Genomic DNA, 19,910 nt, shown 5'->3' on the forward strand with positions numbered 1-19,910 from the left:
TTTTTTTCACTATTTCACTGAGAAACACATAAATAATTTTTGACTTCTAGGTGACCTTATAAGAAACCCAAAAGCAGCCCGGCACCTAAAGAAGTGCGCCGACGAGTTCCCTCTCCTGGAGATGGAAGCCAGCCTGCACCCCATAACGAGAACCGTGCTGCGGATACGACTCACCATCACACCTAATTTCAAGTGAGTAAACCGTTTTTTGGTTACTTGGTAAGACACGGTTATTGTATTGTCCATGTGACGATGTTAAATTGAGCTTAAGGACGTGAATAGTAGATTGTGTCACAAGGGAGCAAAATGACATATTTACGGCGAGGGCGTACAATTGAATCCTAAACGAAGCGAAGGATTCTATAATAGAATCCTGAGCGTAGCGAGGGATTCTAACATAGAATCCTGAGCGTAGTGAGGGATTCAAGTGTTAACGCCCAAGGTGAAAATAATTTTGCTACCATGTGACACATACTGCTTTTCACATCACCTATGAGGAAATTACATACTAACATTAGGTTTCAAAACATTATTATTTTAAGCAAAGATCGATACGGACAAAGTGCCAAAAATATGTGTACATGACCTTAGTATAGGTACATACTTCTGGCACTTTGTCCGTATCGATATTTTCAGACGTGACTGTAGTGACAAATTAAAAGTACCTACAGCTCATAATTATGTACCTAATATCTTTTCAAAAACAGCAGAAAACAACTAAAATGATACAATGAAAATCAAGTACATTATTTTTGTAGATTTTTCTGATAACAAATTAGCTCTTACCCCTTTGAACCAAATCTTCCGAAGAACACTATGAAGACTGATATCACTTATATTTATTATTATTATTGTCGTTACCGGGATGCTGCTTAAAACATCTGACACAGATGAAAAGGCCTATTATTATTGATTTAAACTAAGTATTTACAAATTTATACAGAATACAGAACCGCATAATGCTTTGTGAAATATTTGTACAATTTTTTTTAAATATAAACTTTTTAAATTGCATGCACAAGTATGGCTGCGTTTAAGGAGACCTAAAATGTCAAAATGAAAATTAAATTATTAAACTAAAGTTTTTTTACGTTTCTTTGTAAATATTACGCTAATTAATTAATTTACTTAATTTAAATATGATATTAATTAATTTAAAATACGTTAATTACATAATTAAATTTTTTGTTTACAACTACAACAAAATATTATTTAAGTTAGAAAAATTGTATGCACGTAATCGATTATAAAGAAATTGTAATCGATTATCTGCATACTAATTTCATATGTCTTTGTGTCAATATTTCATACTGGCAACAAAATGTCCTTGAACAGGAAAGTGCCACTTTGATCCCTCCTAGCAGGGAAGAAAAGTTCCCTTTTCGAATAGGTGATGTGAAAATAACATTAGTAACCTTAATAGACAAGTTGCCCGTCATTTGGCAAAACTGAATAAGGCTTAGTTTTCCCTCCGAGTTCTAAGATTAGATGATGCCACTTTCACAAAACCTATTCTATACTGCCTATTCCAGGAGGAATTCACACCTTCATTAGGTCCGCCGATGTAGCGAGATTACAGGGGAGCGGGAAAAGCTTATCCGATTAAAAAAATAGTCCGTAAAAAATGTTTTGTCAATATGAGGGGTGACTCTGATGGTAACTGACAAATGATTAATGCTGTGGTTTCAGATGGAACGATAAATATCACGGAAAAGCGCCCGAAGCATTCTGGATATGGGTGGAGGACCCAGACAATGACATTATGTATTACAATGAGTTTTTCCTTATCACGAAGAAACAAGTGAGTAAACTTTATTACTTTTAATTATGCACTAAAAATGCATTTTAATATCTTCTCATATGTGCCATTTTCAACTAAAAGGGTACTTATTGTCGCTTGTCAGTAAGGCGCTATGTCCTTAAAGCTTCAATCAGAAATCAACCTTGTCCTACAAAAGAGAAAATGTGGTACCTTTTGGTTGAAAACGTCACATATTGTCATGTAAACAAGCGCCCATTAAAAATAATCCGGTCTATCTTCCTTGAAGTGTTCAATGAAATCATCAAGTATATACTTACTGTCTGATGGTATTTATGGTTACATTTATTATCTATACTCTATAGTAACGTTTTATGAGTCGTTTAGAGTATTTTAATTCTACATTCATTGTATTACGTCGTTATACGGAAATGGTATGGTGGATTGTCGAGTACTTAATAGTAATAAATGTAAAAATTGATTAGCAGTATAATTATACGAAACATTTATAGTCATGAAGATCCCTGAATACTCTGGTCATCATCACCTAGCAGTGTTCCCAAGTCAATCCTGTCCTTAAATTTTGGGTCAATCCTACCTATTTTGCGTCCTTAGGGCTAGTGCCCTCCATAAGTGGGCGTCCTGTTGTGACATTACCCTCTGCAATATTTAGAACCTTTCGGGTCGAGTGGTAGTCATCTCTCACGAAACAGCACATTCAGCTTTCGCCCATCTTTCCTTGGACGAAAACTACGTACTTATAATGTAAGACTTTGCTTACTCATCGGTCAGCATTCGATCCAAGTCTCATGGTCTAATGGGAAGTCCCATGGTAAGCTCAATAAGGCTTGTGATGTGGGTACTCAGACAACGATATATATAATATATAAATACTTAAATACATAGAAAACATCCATGACTCAGGAACAAATATCAGTGCTCATCGCACAAATAAATGCCCTTAATGGGATTCGAACCCAGGACCATCGGCTTGATAGGCAGGGTCACTACCCACTAGGCCAGACCGGTCGTCAGCGTTTCCTTGCCTTCTCCGTTGTCCATCGCGAGTTTTATTAGAATTATTATATCGCTGCGTCGAGTTGCGTTACTTATGAGAACTAATGATTATTTATTAAATAACTCTGTTATGTTTAAGGTAATAACAAATGAACCACAAGAACTCATAATAACGATACCCATCACAGAACCTCTACCGCCGCAATATTACATTAGAGCAACATCTGAAAGGTAAGGGTTGTTTTCACTAATTTATTTTACAAATATATAAAGCTTATTCGCTATCTACGTAGGACAACTAGGACGTTAACTTAACAGCACCTTAAATTAAACTAATTGAAAATGATGTATGAAAATAAATTAAGTAGCCTTTATTTTTATTTTTTTAGATGGCTGGGTTCTGAAAGCGTGTTGCCCTTGACATTCCAGCATCTAATTTTGCCTGAAACGCATCCGCCGCACACAGGTATGTGCAGTTTGAGTGTGGCCAAGGTGTGACTAAACGAATACACGAGTTACGTGTAATTGAATCGGTTCCATATTAACGTTGTTGCTAATAGTATTGCCGTCAATCAAATTTACTTTAATCGGTTCTGATCCTGTAAATTGATAAAATTATTTGTTGTGTTTTAATATAAATATATGAATAGTTTATTAAATTACATATAGATACACTTGCATACATACACTCGTCGAACAAATGTGTACATACAATTTTGGTTCCGCCATTGTGAAAAGTTTCTATTACTTTCCTACATAAAATTGTATTTTTGCTAAACGCATAGAAATAAATAAAGAAATAAGGAAAGATAAAAAAACATCCAAACTAGCCATATTAAAATTACATTGCACTTATAAATTTGAGAAACCATTACCAATTCGCAAAGGAAATTCACTGCCCTGAGAAGTCACCAAACGACTTAAGAGACTCGGGACCCTCGGCGGGAGTATTTTTTTCAATTAATACTGCTCCTGCGCTTTGGAATATCTATTGTTAATAAGCTCAATATATATCGTTAGTTGAGATCGCGGAATGTTTTTTTATATACTGAAATAAATGTCATATACTAAAGAAGAAGTCACCAAGCCCTCTAGTGGCGGAGGCCGAATTCGAACCCGCCTCTTCAGCTAACACGGCTAACGCCCAGGACTTCTGATTGAACTGGAGTCCGACTACTTTAAAAAACACAATTCATAAATTGAATAAAATAATTTGATTTGTTCCCTTAGTAATATATATATTAACTTGCAGACCTACTAGAGCTCCAGCCGCTCCCAGTGACCGCGCTCAACAACCCGTCGTACGAGATGTTATACAACTTCAGCCACTTCAACCCCATCCAGACGCAGATCTTCCATTGTCTGTACCACACGGACAACAATGTGCTGCTCGGAGCGCCCACCGGCTCCGGCAAGACCATCGTCGCTGAAGTGGCCATGTTTAGGGTGTTCAACCAGTACCCCGGGTGTAAGGTAGGATTAACTTACTCGTCGACCGTCGTACGAGATGCTGTACAACTTCAGCCACTTCAACCCCATCCAGACGTAGATCTTCCACTGCCTCTACCACACGGACAACAATGTGCTGCTCGGAGCGCCCACCAGCTCCGGCAAGACCTCTAACTTTTCCAACAATTTCCTTTTCAGGTAGTCTACATTGCACCTCTAAAAGCTCTTGTGAAGGAGCGTATTAAAGATTGGAAAATAAGACTGGAAGAGAAATTGGGCAAGAAAGTCATCGAGTTGACAGGCTAGTGAATAATATTCCTATATGCAACATTCAGCTTTTAATTTGAGTTTAATTATCTCGGGGTAAAATAATAGTATTTTTTTACAAATCATGACATACCTATACAATGCAAGATTTATTTGTTATCTCCGGCATTTATATTCTGGCAAACTACTTTGTAACTAGAATGTGAGATTTTTTTTATTTGTATGGGAGATCGAGTTATCGCGCCGACATTTTTTAAACTTGCTCCATTATTCTACTGCCAAAATTGGTTTGCCAGACTATAAACGATATACAATTCCTAGGTGACGTGTCCCCGGATATCCGGGCTATCCGCAACTCCCACGTGATCGTGACCACGCCCGAAAAATGGGACGGCATCAGTCGCTCATGGCAGACCAGGAATTACGTGCGCGACGTGGCGCTTATAGTCATCGACGAAATACACCTCTTGGGCGAGGACAGGGGGCCGGTGTTGGAGGTTATAGTGTCGAGGTAAGAGCGACTTTAAAGTAATGGTGTTAAGGTACGAAGTCCTTTGTTACTGAATATCCGGGATTTTAATGTGAAGTAATTAAGTGTTAATAATGTTCTTTTTTTACTTCAGCAGCAGAAACAAGCGTACTTGCTCTATCCCTCCGCTCGTGATTGTATTGTGGTTGCTTTCGCTTGCTCGGAACTCAAAATCAACACTCGCAGCATAAACTATCCGAATGTCACAATTAGACAGTAGTTAGATTTAAAGCGGATACTAATCAAAATCAGCTGTTGCATAATTTTCCGCCCTCCGCAATCAAGGTTCATTGTTTCAGAACGAACTTTATCGAATCTCATACGTCGAGAAGGCTGCGGATCATCGGTTTATCCACTGCGCTCGCGAACGCTAAAGACTTGGCGAATTGGTTAAACATTGGTGAATTGGGGCTGTACAACTTCAGGCCTTCTGTGCGACCGGTGCCTTTGGAGGTAATATTCGAATTCTCGTGTAAATAAAATCGATGCCTACTTTTTATTTCATATTTGGTTATCAAAGGATTAAAGTATTCGAAAAAGTTAATAAGGTAAAAGTCTGGTCAACACTATGCAGAACTAAGTGACTCCACCAGAAGCACCTTATTTAATGGGTGACTATCTGACTATACATTAACTGGTAAAGATAACGGGAGTATGTTAAGCTGAGTGATAGTGACAAGATATTCAATTCGTAGTTATACTTGGCTCAGAGAAATGTCTAAAATGTCGCAGTGAAAAGCGATCAGGTGGTTCTCTGCGTTCGCACACTCGCGTTCTTTGTTGGTCTCGAATGTGTAACTGCCAAGTAACAATTAAAGTAGTCTTTCAACTGAGAGGATAACAATGATATTTGTGTGGGCAGGTGCATATATCAGGGCACCCAGGCCGCCACTACTGCCCGCGCATGATGACCATGAACAAGCCCACGTTCCAGGCCATCCGCCAGCACTCGCCCGCCGCACCTGCGCTCGTCTTCGTCTCCAGCCGGAGACAGACCAGGTACGTCTCATTTGTGACGTCCCATCTTCGTCTCTAGCTGCAGACAGCCCTGGTAAGCACTCAAGCTCGCACGTGACACACTTGTGCTAGGCGTGGTCAACAACTGTCTGCGTCTGTTTTTACTCGGCAACCAAAAACGTCATCTCCCCGATATTTCACCACTAATTTTTTGCAATAGACGAAAGGCCCAATAATGATTGATGTGTGTTAGACATTCTTGTCAAAACTGTTTTTGAAATCATAAAATTAAGTACTATCGCTGAATATAAACAATTTGTCTTAAAATGTACCAATATTTTGCATTAAAATGCCAAAAAATCCAAGCTAAAATGCATTTTCTGTTACCAGATTAACAGCATTAGACCTAATCGCGTATCTCGCGGCCGAAGACAACCCAAAACAATGGCTGCACATGCAAGAGTCAGAAATGGAGCAAATCCTGTCGAACATTCGGGAATCCAACCTCAAGTTGACCCTGGCGTTCGGCATCGGCATACATCACGCGGGCTTGCACGAGAGAGACAGAAATACTGTTGAAGAATTGTTTATCAATCAGAAGATTCAGGTTTGTGTCGACTAAACTGTTTCACGTATAGGAACCCCTTTTAATATACGATATGGTTACGGGATAGACGGGATAGATAGCAACAGAAATAATTGGACGCCTATAATAAAAGGAACCCTTTCGGGATTCATTCGTGTGTTTTATAATTTGGTTTTACCCGACAGGTGGATTGGACCGTTTTACTAAACCTTAGTTTTTCATCTGTCATTTTGAAACTGTATAAAAAGTTACCTTACCTACCCGAGATGAGATGATGTTTCTATTCCACTGAGCCGGAAACGAGACGCACAATAACGATACACGTAGCTCGGAGACTGGTTGTAAATTTCAACCAAATGTAGTAGAATCGTTCGATATGTGTAGGTACATCAAGACTATTGTCGATTGTACCCCCGTTAAAAGCAGACTTCGAGGGGCTGTTAGGACCGTAAGCACTGTCCCTCCTCTCTCTCTCTCTGTGTGAACTGTCAGCACTATTCCTGCTTCGATACAGAGAGCATACATGAATTGTATGTTATCAGCGTAAAGTGTCAATTTATAGTTTAAGTTCTCAATTCAATAAGATATCCATTTGAATATGTCAGGTCCTAATCTGCACGGCAACGCTGGCGTGGGGCGTGAACTTCCCCGCGCATCTTGTTGTGATCAAGGGCACGGAGTACTTCGACGGCAAGCAGAAGCGATACGTGGACATGCCCATCACGGACGTGCTGCAGATGATGGGCCGCGCCGGACGCCCGCAGGTAATTTAGCCATTTCATTGTCAGCTCCTATGTTAAGGCCACGTAAGTTCGTAAGTTAGATACTTTGACACCCACCCGCTATCTTCAGTTACCCGTGAACAAGATGCATGTAACTGCGTCGAAATATCGGGAACTCGAAAACAATAATATTAAGAGTAAATAATATTAAGAGCATATTAAGAGTAAATAATATTATGAGTAAATAAGAGCGATTATAGCGGCAGTTAAGCCTTAGGGGGCTTTGTTCGCTGTCATAATTTTTAGAATGTATGCTTTGTGTTAATAAATAAATGAAAAAAAATACAAAAGGTAATCACAGTCCACATCCCGGTCAATATAAGTCTAGTGAAACTAACCGTGAATCATTGAAAACCGTCACGTAAGTTCGTGTTCTTCTCTCACTTTCACTCTCATTGAGCGTAAGCGCGATGGATGTGCGTGCTCGGGAGCGCGGATATTATATTTTTGAATTTTAATTTGTAAGTTTTAATAAAAAAAGTGATCGATGAGTTCCCTTGAAATAAAATTGCGCATTTTTAGAATGCAAGCTTTTGTGCATAAATTGTTATAAATTTTTAAAATGCGTTTTACACCTATGTACGTAATTTCGTCTATATCGAGCGAAAGTCAAAAACTCAGGATTAGAATCGATAAAGTCACTTGAGAAAATCTTCAGAATTGCTATAGTATTTTATACAATCGTGATATAATAGAAAGCTTTTCAGTCGAGTACAGTATTTAAGCAACGAAGCTTGCTGAGTTGCTTAAGTTAAGGTACGAGATTGAAAAGCTTGATTATATAACTATTGTGTACAATACTTTTTCTACGAGACAAAAAAATTATGCTTTCAACTAGTAGAATCATATAGGTAAGCAAACCAAAAGTATACAGCTAAGATACGCGAGCTGCCGCAGCCCGCGATATCTTCATACTCGTAAGCACCCCGGCCGCCGGACCCGGCGCCCCCGGCGGGTTGGTCAACGACATCTCCTCGTAACTCATGAGGACCTTTTACTTGCTCCTTGCTAAATTCAATTTTAAGACAGATTTTTTCTCGATTTTGGCCACCGTAGCCTATGGAGACTCGCAAGCAACGCTAAGCGGTTTTCGTTGGGTATGGATGTTGCTATATGAAGGGTGTCACATGCGCGTTTCTGACTTACGAAGCAATTGTTTCTACTACAACATAAAATAAAATGTTTTTGTTGGCCAACCAATCACAAAGCAGATGCGACGCAGCAGCGTGTTTAAGAATTTACATTGAATCTAGTCTCCTTAAACAAGAAATATTTTATCGAAAGGTATGAAGTTCTATTTTCAAAATTTTTATAATTGACTAAACCGTATCGATAAAATTCTTATGCTTGAGTCGGAAGTGCCATAGACTATCCAACGTTGAAAAGAGTAAGGTTGTAGTGTTGCATGTGAAGTTGTAATACACAGATTATACTCGACGAGTAGAAAAATTAAATTTTTGGCAACCGTATTGTGATATAAAAAAATAAATTATAAAAGCTGTACAATTTTTCAAAAACTGCTCCAAGGAGTAAAGTAAGTATAATCTTCGCTCTCTGAAGTCTTAACCTACGGCACCTTAACATTCGCTCCCGTGTTGTCAATCTTCCTATTTCTGAACTACCTAATTGTGTCTTTAAATTTCCATGACAGTATGACAACGAAGGTGTCGCAGTCGTGCTGGTACACGACCAGAAGAAGAACTTCTACAAGAAGTTCCTGTACGAGCCGTTCCCCGTCGAATCCAGCCTGCTCGAGGTGCTCGCCGACCATCTCAACGCCGAGATCGTAGCCGGTACGTAACAACCGGGTCACATTTACTTGGCAGCTTGTTAACTGTAAGACCCGTGCAATCATTCCTACCGGGCTGCTTCAAAACTTAATCTCTTTTTACAAGCTTTTATTTAACTTGCCCTGTTAGTATGTGTATATGTATCTATGTTAGTGTGAGTCAAATCCTTCCTGATTTCCGATTAAGCTGAATTTTTGCATACATATGTAAATCGGATGACAATGCAATATTATGATGACAGAGCTGATCTGATGATGGAGACAGGAGGTGGCCATGCTAACTCTATAATAAAAAAAAAACTCAAACTAATCGTGTTTGGGGTTGTTAGAAATGTCTCGATGAGTATTAGTTGAGTAAAGAAAAGTACAGTCAGCGATAAAAGCTTGTACTTACCAAAAATGATTTTTTTGCCAAAAACTTATTATTACTTTTAGGTACTGTACAATCAAAGCAGGACATCCTCGACTACCTGACCTGGACATATTTCTTCCGTCGCCTGCTCAAGAACCCGTCCTACTACAACTTGGAGAGCTTAGAGCCTCAAGACATCAACTACTATCTGTCGAATCTGGTGCAGGCCTCTCTTGAAGCTCTGAGCAGTGCCAGCTGCGTGGAGATTGAAGAGGTACGTACTAAGTAGCGCCTTCTTACCACTGGTTCTTCGCCTCAAACTACGTAGCCGTAATATATTCGTTCCTCTTGCCATAATCCGAAATTACCACCAAATAGAATATTGACTCTGTACCAAAATCAGCCTGATGTTGCTAGAAATAAATCAAACTTTCTACAAGAATTCGGTATTACCAAAAATATTTTATTAGAATTTGAGCTAAAGAGAACTACAAAACACTTTATAAAGTTATGCGAAACATAGATTATTGTAGAATTAATTGAATCCATTCGAAATTGCAATAGAAAGTAGCTGAAGATATATTTTTGCTTAGGGTCACTAATTTCTACTGTCACGAATATACAGAATACAGATGGCCATAGTTTAAAGTATGTAATTGCAACAAGTATTTAGTGCCCTTGCCTAGCACTATTAGTATACTAAATGATACGCGGGGTGCGATGAGTATATATAATGAGAGAATAAAATAATATTTACAAGGCTTCCGTGTCGTAGGAGTAAAATTTAGTTCTGACGGAATGACACTGACACGTTGACAGATGGGTTGTGGGCAGCCAGTATTGCGATGCGCCACAAGTATTTAATTCTTTTTTTACAGGACCAACGTACACTCCACACAACATGGATGGGCCGTATCGCCTCTTACTATTACTTATCTCACAAAACGATGGCTCACTTCAGCCAATCTCTACATGGCGACTTGGACTTTGACATGTTACTACGCGTTCTCAGCGACTGCGAGGAGTACGCCACGTTACCTGTGAGACATAACGAAGATGTGCTTAACGGGTAAGTTGCTAGTAAATAATTTAGGCGAAGGTTCGGTTGAACCACCACAATTGACGATGATTGACATAACTCAACAAACAACTATGGAACATACCGATCATAAGTACCATACAATTAAATTTCAGCAATTTTATTACTGATACGATTACAGGTTGTGTGTTGCCACCGGCCCTAAGTATGAGAGGATATAACTAAATACATGGCACATATTTGATCTATTAGATGCAAAGGAAACCTATATTCCAACATTCACACGACCTGCCAGACGCATCCCGACCAATACAAATCCAATAAATCCATAGCCGAATTCGTCGCCGCCCTCACTTATACATAAATGCTTGGCGGTGGTGACAGCTGTGAATTTATTACCAAATACTTATGAGTCTTATGACACATGAATCTATTGGCATCGTATTATAACCCAGAAATGAAACCACGAAACGTAAATGTTAATGCTGGGTTCAAAAAAATGTTGGCTTCCGTGCACACCTACTACTATGAAGCCCTAACCCTAATTGTAATGACAATAAGAGCGTATTTCCAGCGAGCTGTCACAGCAGTGCCGGCTGCCGGTGGACCCGCTGTCCCTCGACTCGTCCAACGTGAAGGCGTTCCTGCTGCTGCAGGCGCACATGGCGCGCCTCGCGCTGCCCAACACCGACTATCTCACCGACACCAAGTCTGTGCTCGACCAGACCATTAGGATCTTACAGGTTGCTCCTCCTACAACTAGCTAATCAGAGATTAGCGACCTAGGATTGGTATTTTTATCATACACGCTGAATTTTACTGTTCTTGTTTCTATAATGTTTTTGAGACGCATATCGTTCATATCGATATAAGGACGATAAACGATATCGAAATACCCACCGGTAAACTCAATTTTGAGTCTCAGATCCCAGAACGTACTAGTAAGCGGTGGGCAACAATAATGACAAAAATCAAGCCCAAATGCAACGGGACCAAAAAAATACCATCCAAGGGATTCAAAATTGCAACTACTAATTAAGGGTTAATTATAGCTTTCGAAATTCAGTAGATATTTGACGATTTGGCTGTCTTATCTTACCATCTCAAAATCATTTTTACATGTTACTATTTTAATTACTTCTAGGCAATGATAGATACGTCCGCCGAAAACGGCTGGCTGTCCGCCTGCCTCTCGTGCCAGATGCTGATGCAATGCATCGTGCAAGCGCGCTGGCCCTCCGACTCGCCCCTCACCACCCTGCCCCACGTGGAGTCTCACCATCTCTACATGTTCACCAACATGTCCAACGACTCCAGAAAACCGTGTAACACGCTCAATGGGCTGAAACACGCGAGTATAAAGAGTTACGAAACGCTAGCCAAGCCTTTGAGGAGGGAGTTTGAGGAGAACCAGATTGAGCAGATCCATAGGGTAAGGTTAATTGTGTTTACTCTAAACTAGCTCCCGCGTAATTTACGATGGTTTCTATTCCATGTAAAGTCCCACTACCTCTACATGTTCTGGCATATGATCAACGAATACAGCAAACCACGTAACATGCTTAATAGCCGGGTCCACATATAGCGAGCATACGCGCGAGGCAACTTCCTCGAGCACAAAACGGCCAGTATAGGTGCCTCGCCCGCGTTTCCTCGCACACAAAACGGCCTGTGTAGACGTGCCTCCGAGGCGGCGCGCGCGAGGCACGTCTACACTGGCCGTTTTGTCCGTGAGGAAATTGCCTCGCGCGTATGCTCGCTAGGTGCGGACCCGGCTAATGGCATAAAAAATCCTAGTATAGTTACAAGACATTAGCTTACAGAGTGTGAGGTTTAGATACTTCTTTCCGATTTTCATTACCTTATAGGTAAATATCTATTTAAGACTGCGAACTTTGAACTGACAGAGGATGGGGGAAACATATTTGATAGAGATTCAGATATATCGTATCATATTGGCTTTAATAAAAATGTCGCTTTTAAAAATATTTTTGTCGCCTAGTTGTAGAATAATCATTTTGATTTTTACCTACGACCTTTTTTAGGCAATATGTGATCTCCCGACCCTGGACCTAAAACTAGCGGTGCGCGGGTTATGGTTCGATGCAGATGGTGAGCAAGACAAACTCTTGAGGCAGCCACCAGCCAGGGAACAGTGGATACCGCTACACGCTGAACAGGTACAATACGCAACTGACTCAAGTCAAGTTTCAAAACTGATCCGGCGAATAGTCTCAAAAGGTCCTTGTAACTTAATTTTTTAACAAGCAGAAACGCCTGCGATCGATGCTATTAAGCTTAGAATAAATTTAAAAGTGGAAAAATTACTGCCTTGGGTGAGACTTGAAACTTGATCCAGAGGCCGTGAGTCAAGTCTCACCCAAGGCAGTAATTTTTCCACTTTTAAATTTATTCTAAGCTTAATAGCATCGATCGCAGACGTTTCTGCTTGTTAAAAAATTAATTTAGAATGGGTAGCACATCGTAACTGGTGAATTTCCAATATGACTTGGAACTCCGGTGGCCGTTTAAGAAGTGTAACGCTCTTACGGTAGATGTCGCTAGGGTCCCCTAGACCCATATAGTGGGAAGATTTGCTGACTATGGATGAGGTCTTAGTGGCTCAGTTGGCAGAGCGCTGGAGTATCTATCCAGAGGCCGTGAGTTCAAGTCTCACCCAAGGCAGTAATTTTTCCACTTTTAAATTTATTCTATACTTGTAACTTATAATAACGGAGAGCGCTGGTGGCCTAGCGGTAAGAGCGTGCGACTTGCAATCCGGAGGTCGCGGGTTCAAACCCCGGCTCGTACCAATGAGTTTTTCGGAACTTAAGTACGAAATATCATTTGATATTTACCAGTCGCTTTTCGGTGAAGGAAAACATCGTGAGGAAACCGGACTAATCCCAACAAGGCCTAGTTTCCCCTCTGGGTTGGACGGTCAGATGGCAGTCGCTTTCGTAAAAACTAGTGCCTACGCCAATTCTTAGGATTAGTTGCCAAGCGGACCCCAGGCTCCCATGGAGCCGTGGCAAAAATGCCGGGACAACGCGAGGAAGATGATGACTTGTAACTTATCTTACTTTCTATCTAATTTCGTCAGGAATACACGCTAATGGTGGGCATGCAACGCCGCGGCGGCAATCCCAACAACGTGCTGTGCCCGCGCTTCCCGCGCGGCAAGAACGAGGGCTGGTTCCTGACGCTCGGCACCATCGAGCACGGCGAGCTGCACGCGCTCAAGCGGCTCCCGGCCAGGGGCAATGCGCAAATCACCTTCTACACGCCGAACTATAGAGGTACCTACAGCAACATTAGTGGCGAGTAACACAATTACAGAACGGATGGTCATCTCCTGACTCAGCAGGCTTACTTTTCGGGAGGGAACTGTCATAACTCATAACAATTAGCGCTTGAATATGCCGCCTAGTACCCATGCATGCCAAAACAGCCCCGACCACTGTGACAAGAGTGTACAAATGAGGAGTCCCACACTTGGAATGGTGCTAACTTGTTATTATATTGTATCGAATTAAACATTACGGACTTAAACTGCTAAAAAAACTTTAGATACCACGCCATAGCATGTGTAATATAATGTTATATACTTTAATGTCATTCCGTTTTGCAGGTCGCATCATCTACACTGTGTATCTCATGAGCGATTCTTATATGGGCTTGGACCAGCAGTATGACCTCCAATTTGAAATCATGGACCCCTTACCAGAGGAGCGCGTGGAAAAAGTGTATACCACAAGTGTGTATACCATAGACAAAACAATTATTGAGTGAAATTTTATTTATAATAAATTATTTTGATTGTTGTTTAACTATAATTGTTTTATTTCATTTGTTAATTTAGGCACCCCTAACGCGAATATTAAAAAGATGTACGTAGAATCTAGACACATATGTACATACCATACACACATATAGTCTACAGTATAATTTACCAAAGCTATTAAATAGGATAAGTAAAAGTTTTTAAACACCAATGTATCATAAAAGAAACAATTATGAACTGCTTAAACATTTATTACAATATTTACAACAACATATTGAATTCAGCGACATTAAAAAATGAGAAATTGATTATTGCCCTTTCACTTACTTATTAATGTTAATAAAAAATGCCACTTTTGTGCTAAATGATTTTTACGTTTCATATAGCTAACGTCCACAGTAAGTAGATATATGTAAAAAAAATATGAACAGTGCTTTACCCAGGGAAACAAAAAAGCTTCACGACACAATGTTGTTATTTTTCTTGTTACAAGTGATCAATCTACATTGATGCATTTGCATTTCAGAATAGTTTTTTTCTACTCGTCGAGTATAATCTGTGTATTACAACTTCACATGCAACACTACAACCTTACTCTTTTCAACATTGGATAGTCTATGGCACTTCCGACTCAAGCATAATAATTTTATCGATACGGTTTAGTCAATTATAAAAATTTTGAAAATAGAACTTCATACATTTTGAGGAGACTCGATTTAATGCATCTGCTTTGTGATTGGTCGGCCAACAAAAACATTTTATTTTATGTTGTAGTAGAAACAATTGCTTCATAAGTCAGAAACGCGCATGTGACACCCTTCATATAGCAACATCCATAACCTACGAAAACCACTTAGCGTTGCTTGTTAGTCTCCATAGGCTACGGTGGCCAAAATCGAGAAAAAAACTGTCTTGAAATTGAATTTAGCAAGGAGCAGGTACCAGGGCCTCATGAGTTACGAGGAGGTGTCGTTGACCAACCCTCCGGGGGCGCCGGGCCCGGCGGCCGGGGCATTGGTATGAACTGTATGAAGGTATCGCAGGCTGCGGCAGCTCGCGTAGCTGTATATTTTTGGTTTGTTTACCTATAAGATTCTACTAGTTGAAAGTATTATTTTTTTGTCTCGTAGAAAAAGTATTGTATACAATAGTGATATAATCAAGCTTTTCAATCTCGTACCTTAACTTAAGCAACTCAGCAAGCTTCGTTGCTTAAACACGGTACTCGACTGAAAAGCTCTCTATTATATCACGATTGTATAAAATACCATTATATTTACTATAAAACAATATGGATCTAGATAATGATACAACATTAATAATTTACCTCATTTCCAATTTCATACAACTAGCATTGTTCAGAATTTAATTTCATATTTATTATTAGAACATTGGCTAATTTAAGGAAGCTACTTTAGCTAACAACTATATTATTAAATCAGCACATACATAAAAAGGAAATCTGTAAGTATAATTAACAATCAAACAAGTTTTAAGATCAATGTTTACACCAATAATAATGAAACAAAATATTTAACACAAATGAAAAGCAAAACTTTACTAGGTAGTTTTTTCTTGGTACATTAAGTTCTTTGGTTATAGAACACTCATACAAGATCACATACTGTATGAGTGTCGGCAGACTGTTATTTACGTTTCTTCTGTTCATAATCAACAGCCCTAGCCTCAGAAATAATCTGCCTTTCTCTGGTGAGGATACCATCCAATTGATCAGTAAATGCATCAAAGGAAAACTTTGTTTCAAATCTCTTTCTGCCTGCTTCTCCCAGCCTCTCTCCAAGGTCGGGAGTCAGCATCAATGTGCTCATGGCTTGTGCAACTGACTCACTGGTAGGCTCACACAGGAAGCCAGTGACATCATTCACTATGGTCTCTGTGGGGCCTCCACTGTTGACGGCAATGACAGGCTTGCAGTAGTACATTGCTTCTAATGGCACAATACCAAAGTGCTCATTTGACGGAGTGTATACAAGAGCCTTACAATGATACAGTAGAGACACCTTTTCAATGTCTTTAGGTGATTTTAAAAATGTCACTTTATCTTCAATATCAAGCTCTGCTGCCAAATCTGTCAATTCAATGTAGTGTTCCATATTTTCTAGGTTAATTGGGTCAAAGCCTCCAGCCATTATTAAGTGTGCTCTGCTCCAATCTGGTTCAGGAACTATATGTTTTAAATTCTCAAATGCTCTTAAAGCTAATTGAAGGTTCTTTTTTCTCTCATATCTATTTATGGAGAGGAAAATGTATTTGTCAGTGCCAAGAGGAACAACCTCTTTCAAGGGCATGGGGGATGTTGTTCTAAAGAACTCTGTATTAATTGATGGATAGCAAATATCTGGCAATTCTTTTATATTCTTGAATGCATCTTTGTACACTCTAGCAGTGTATTTGCTATTCACTAAAACCTGATCGGCCTTGGAAGTTGTCAACTCTTCAAGCCAATTCAATGGAGCCCTGTAAAGTTTCTTTAATAACCCTCCTTCTTCGGACAGCAGTTTATCTGGATGATGACAATAAAATACTACTCTGAAAGGCCCTCTCGCCATTTTCAAGAATGGAATGCATATAGATATCAAATCACAGAAAATTAGGGTAGGTTCTTCAACTGGTATCACGTACCAAGCTAAATACACTGCCGCGTATATCATCCGCACGTAAGCACATGCCGCCTTAAAACGACCAAAAATAGAACGTGGAATCCAATCCCCGACCACCGTCACAGGAAAGCTCCCATCTCTCGTTTCTGAGAAGCAATGCGTAGGATCGTAATGGTTTGTATAAAAAGAGACTTGGTGTCCTTTATTCCTAAAAGCCAGTGCAGCATCCACGACCAACCGCTCAGCTCCTCCAATACCCAGGTCCGGGTGCAAGAATATTATCTTGACCATTTTATCACTTCTATTCAACCCGGTGCACTTCCTATATATAATTACACTAATTGATCGATAACCGCGGTGACTTCAAACATAAAAATTGCACGTTTTATCAATAAACACTCGTCAGTACTAACTTACTCATGCGAATGAAAATAAATAAATGAAAGAGAGAATTAAATGGTACAGTGAGAGTGAGTGAGATGAAGATAAGAATACCTAAGAATACGAACCACAATGCGCCACCACGATCAACTGTCAAAAATTTATTGACTTTATAACATCTAACACTGTATTTCAATTTCATCTTTCTTCCGTTAAGATAAGGTTTAATTTGATGTGATGTGATAACGACAAACCGGCTGAAGCCGTTCAAATATCTTATTACGTATATATTTCACTCAATTTTGTGATTAAGAACTCGAAATAATAATAACCTAAAATAAACAATGTTTTAACATAATATTATTCATGTACCTACTATAAAAGTTAACTTCAAATAATATGTAATTCAAATTAATACCTGTACACTAAGCCCGTACCGCCTGTACAATGCTGAATGTGTTGAATAGTGTTATATCCGAACTATTTTCAGGAGCATTAATGTTAATGCGGGAACTTTAAAAACCCGAACAAGTGTGAGTCTGGCTCACCCACCGAGAGTTCCGTACTTTTTAGTATTTGTTGCTATAGCGGCAACAGAAATACATCATCTGTGAAAATTTTAACTGTCTAGCTAACACGGTTCATGAGATACAGCCTGGTGACAGACAGACGGACAGTGGAGTCTTTGGGTATGGAACCCTAAAAATCGCAAAATTGTCCCCTGGACATGGGGACTACAAAACCATTTTTTTTTTCTTTTTATTTTTGACTGACGCGCTCAAGAAGCGCTAGGACCACTGTGTGTACCTGTCGTTTTATTGGTCATTTCATTATGCCATTGCCTAGCATCAGTAACATAGCATGGGTGAGATAAGAACTATTATATAAATGATACTGTTTAGGTAGGTATGTTGTTTATAATAAACTTCATTATTTAAAGCAATGTTTATTAATCCGTCCAAAATGTTCTCAAATAAATTGTAATAAAGTAGTAAATACACTTAGGTACTTATATCATTGTTCATATCTACTTCTACACACAAATAAAATAAATACACTTAAACAGTACAAATAAATGATATCCCACTTAACAGAATGTAACACAGGCAGAGATTGCATTTACAATTCATCTTTTCTTTCAATATTTACGAGATCAACATGGAATGTGAGTGTTGCAGACTTGGGTATTTTAGGTGGTGCTCCGGCTTCTCCATAAGCCAGCTCAGGGGGAATGACCAACTTTCGCTGTTCTCCCTCACACATGCCCATGAGGCCCTGGTCCCACCCTTTAATGACCTGACCAGATCCCAATGTGAAGGTTAGAGGATTGCCCCTAGGAATTGAGCTGTCAAATTCTGTACCATCATCTAAAGTGCCCTGTAATCAAACAAAAAGCTATTAGTACACATGGAACATTCAGAAAATATTCAGTTTACAGAATACAATTATTATATGTATTACAATATAAGCCATGTATGAAAAGCTCACCGTATAGTGCATGTGCAGTAGATCACCTTTCCTGCTTTTGATGGGGCACTCTGAAGGTCTTTTTTTCACTCCAATTTGCAATTTTTTAGGTGCAGTGCTTGCAATAACTACATGAGAAATTATACTCATCAATACTAAAACAAACAGCATAACTTTGCATAAAATGGCCACGGTACTACTCATTGCGCTTCTTAACTTAATCAAATATGAAATAAATCTGTATTAAAATTTGGATACAAAACACAGGAACTTGAATTTTTCAAGCTTTTTTGAAGCCGAATGATAGAAATTGATTTTAGATTGACATTCTGACGTGTAGGATGTACATAGACCTAGCATTACATAGATAAGCTATACGTGTGCGCCCGTGAGGGACAGAACATACGCATTTACGCAATGCGACAATATAATTGGTCGAGTAGATCTGTAGCCCACCAAAAGCTCACTCCAGACTACGCGGCGCGAAGCCGAGAACGCGAGTGTGGAGTCGATTTCGCTGATTAGCGAACTAGACTTCACACTCACGTTCGCGACTTCGCGCCGCGATTCGCGCATGAGTGTGGAGGGCCCTATAAACCATACTAAATTTACGGTGCACGTCTATAGGATCCTACCATCTATGGATAGATAGAAGCTAGTGAGCATGATTAGTATGGATTGGGCATGAGTGGTGGGGAGGGGGGGTACTGACAGAACGGGATAGTCTTATGTATCTTTCGATAGGAGTAGCAGAGAAAGCGCTATTATTGTTTATCCTTGTCACAGTCTCTCTTTTATTTTATTTCTCACCGTAAAAGCCGAACACACTACCGCACCGCACCGCGACCTTGGTGCGTTGCACCTATAAGTGACAGCGAGAAAGAGATATTTCTTTCTCGCTCTCACTTATGGGTGCGGCGCACCGTGACCTTGGTGCGGTGCGGTAGTGTGTTATGGCTATAAATTTAGTATGGTTTATGGTGGGCAACAAATAACCCGAAAATTATATTGTCGTATTGCGTGTCTTCTGTCCCTCACGGACGCACGCATATAGCTCATCTATAGGATACTACCATCTATGCTAGCGAGGGGCGAGGGTTAAAGTTTGTTTGAGTAATCAACTCAAGTTCC

At 39.7% G+C, this 19,910-nt stretch overlaps 3 protein-coding genes and 1 long non-coding RNA gene across 6 annotated transcripts in view; 1 reads left to right on the forward strand and 3 right to left on the reverse strand.

Moving 5' to 3' along the window:
- LOC134740930 (activating signal cointegrator 1 complex subunit 3) overlaps positions 1-14,356 on the forward strand; it is a 39,071-nt gene extending 24,715 nt beyond the window's left edge. For both annotated transcript variants that reach the window (XM_063673589.1, XM_063673597.1), the window contains exons 21-39: positions 51-192; positions 1,690-1,801; positions 2,916-3,007; positions 3,166-3,242; positions 4,029-4,249; positions 4,424-4,526; positions 4,814-5,003; positions 5,321-5,474; positions 5,884-6,020; positions 6,369-6,585; positions 7,170-7,328; positions 8,998-9,139; positions 9,571-9,761; positions 10,366-10,556; positions 11,101-11,269; positions 11,671-11,958; positions 12,572-12,706; positions 13,630-13,825; positions 14,158-14,356. In XM_063673589.1, the coding sequence (XP_063529659.1) occupies positions 51-192; positions 1,690-1,801; positions 2,916-3,007; positions 3,166-3,242; positions 4,029-4,249; positions 4,424-4,526; positions 4,814-5,003; positions 5,321-5,474; positions 5,884-6,020; positions 6,369-6,585; positions 7,170-7,328; positions 8,998-9,139; positions 9,571-9,761; positions 10,366-10,556; positions 11,101-11,269; positions 11,671-11,958; positions 12,572-12,706; positions 13,630-13,825; positions 14,158-14,318 (3,077 nt within the window). In that variant the 3' untranslated portion in view covers positions 14,319-14,356. The remainder of the gene's footprint in view (positions 1-50; positions 193-1,689; positions 1,802-2,915; positions 3,008-3,165; positions 3,243-4,028; positions 4,250-4,423; positions 4,527-4,813; positions 5,004-5,320; positions 5,475-5,883; positions 6,021-6,368; positions 6,586-7,169; positions 7,329-8,997; positions 9,140-9,570; positions 9,762-10,365; positions 10,557-11,100; positions 11,270-11,670; positions 11,959-12,571; positions 12,707-13,629; positions 13,826-14,157) is intronic.
- The window catches only part of LOC134741220 (uncharacterized), a 257,435-nt gene that overhangs the window by 156,803 nt on the left and 80,722 nt on the right, over positions 1-19,910 (reverse strand). The gene's annotated exons all lie outside the window — the stretch shown is intronic.
- On the reverse strand, positions 15,894-17,357 carry LOC134740793 (alpha-1,3/1,6-mannosyltransferase ALG2). The gene has a single exon (XM_063673412.1). It carries the CDS (start codon positions 17,220-17,222, stop codon positions 15,957-15,959), a length of 1,266 nt encoding a protein of 421 aa, XP_063529482.1. The 5' UTR covers positions 17,223-17,357; the 3' UTR covers positions 15,894-15,956.
- Positions 18,282-19,093, reverse strand: LOC134741122 (peptidyl-prolyl cis-trans isomerase FKBP2). The gene is made up of 2 exons (XM_063673895.1): positions 18,801-19,093; positions 18,282-18,689 (listed from the first exon to the last, which is right to left on the reverse strand). The coding sequence occupies exons 1-2, from the start codon at positions 18,981-18,983 to the stop codon at positions 18,432-18,434; spliced, it is 441 nt and encodes a 146-aa protein (XP_063529965.1). The 5' UTR covers positions 18,984-19,093; the 3' UTR covers positions 18,282-18,431.

This window comes from Cydia strobilella, chromosome 1, assembly GCF_947568885.1.
Source record: "Cydia strobilella chromosome 1, ilCydStro3.1, whole genome shotgun sequence".
Lineage (NCBI taxonomy): Eukaryota > Metazoa > Arthropoda > Insecta > Lepidoptera > Tortricidae > Cydia > Cydia strobilella.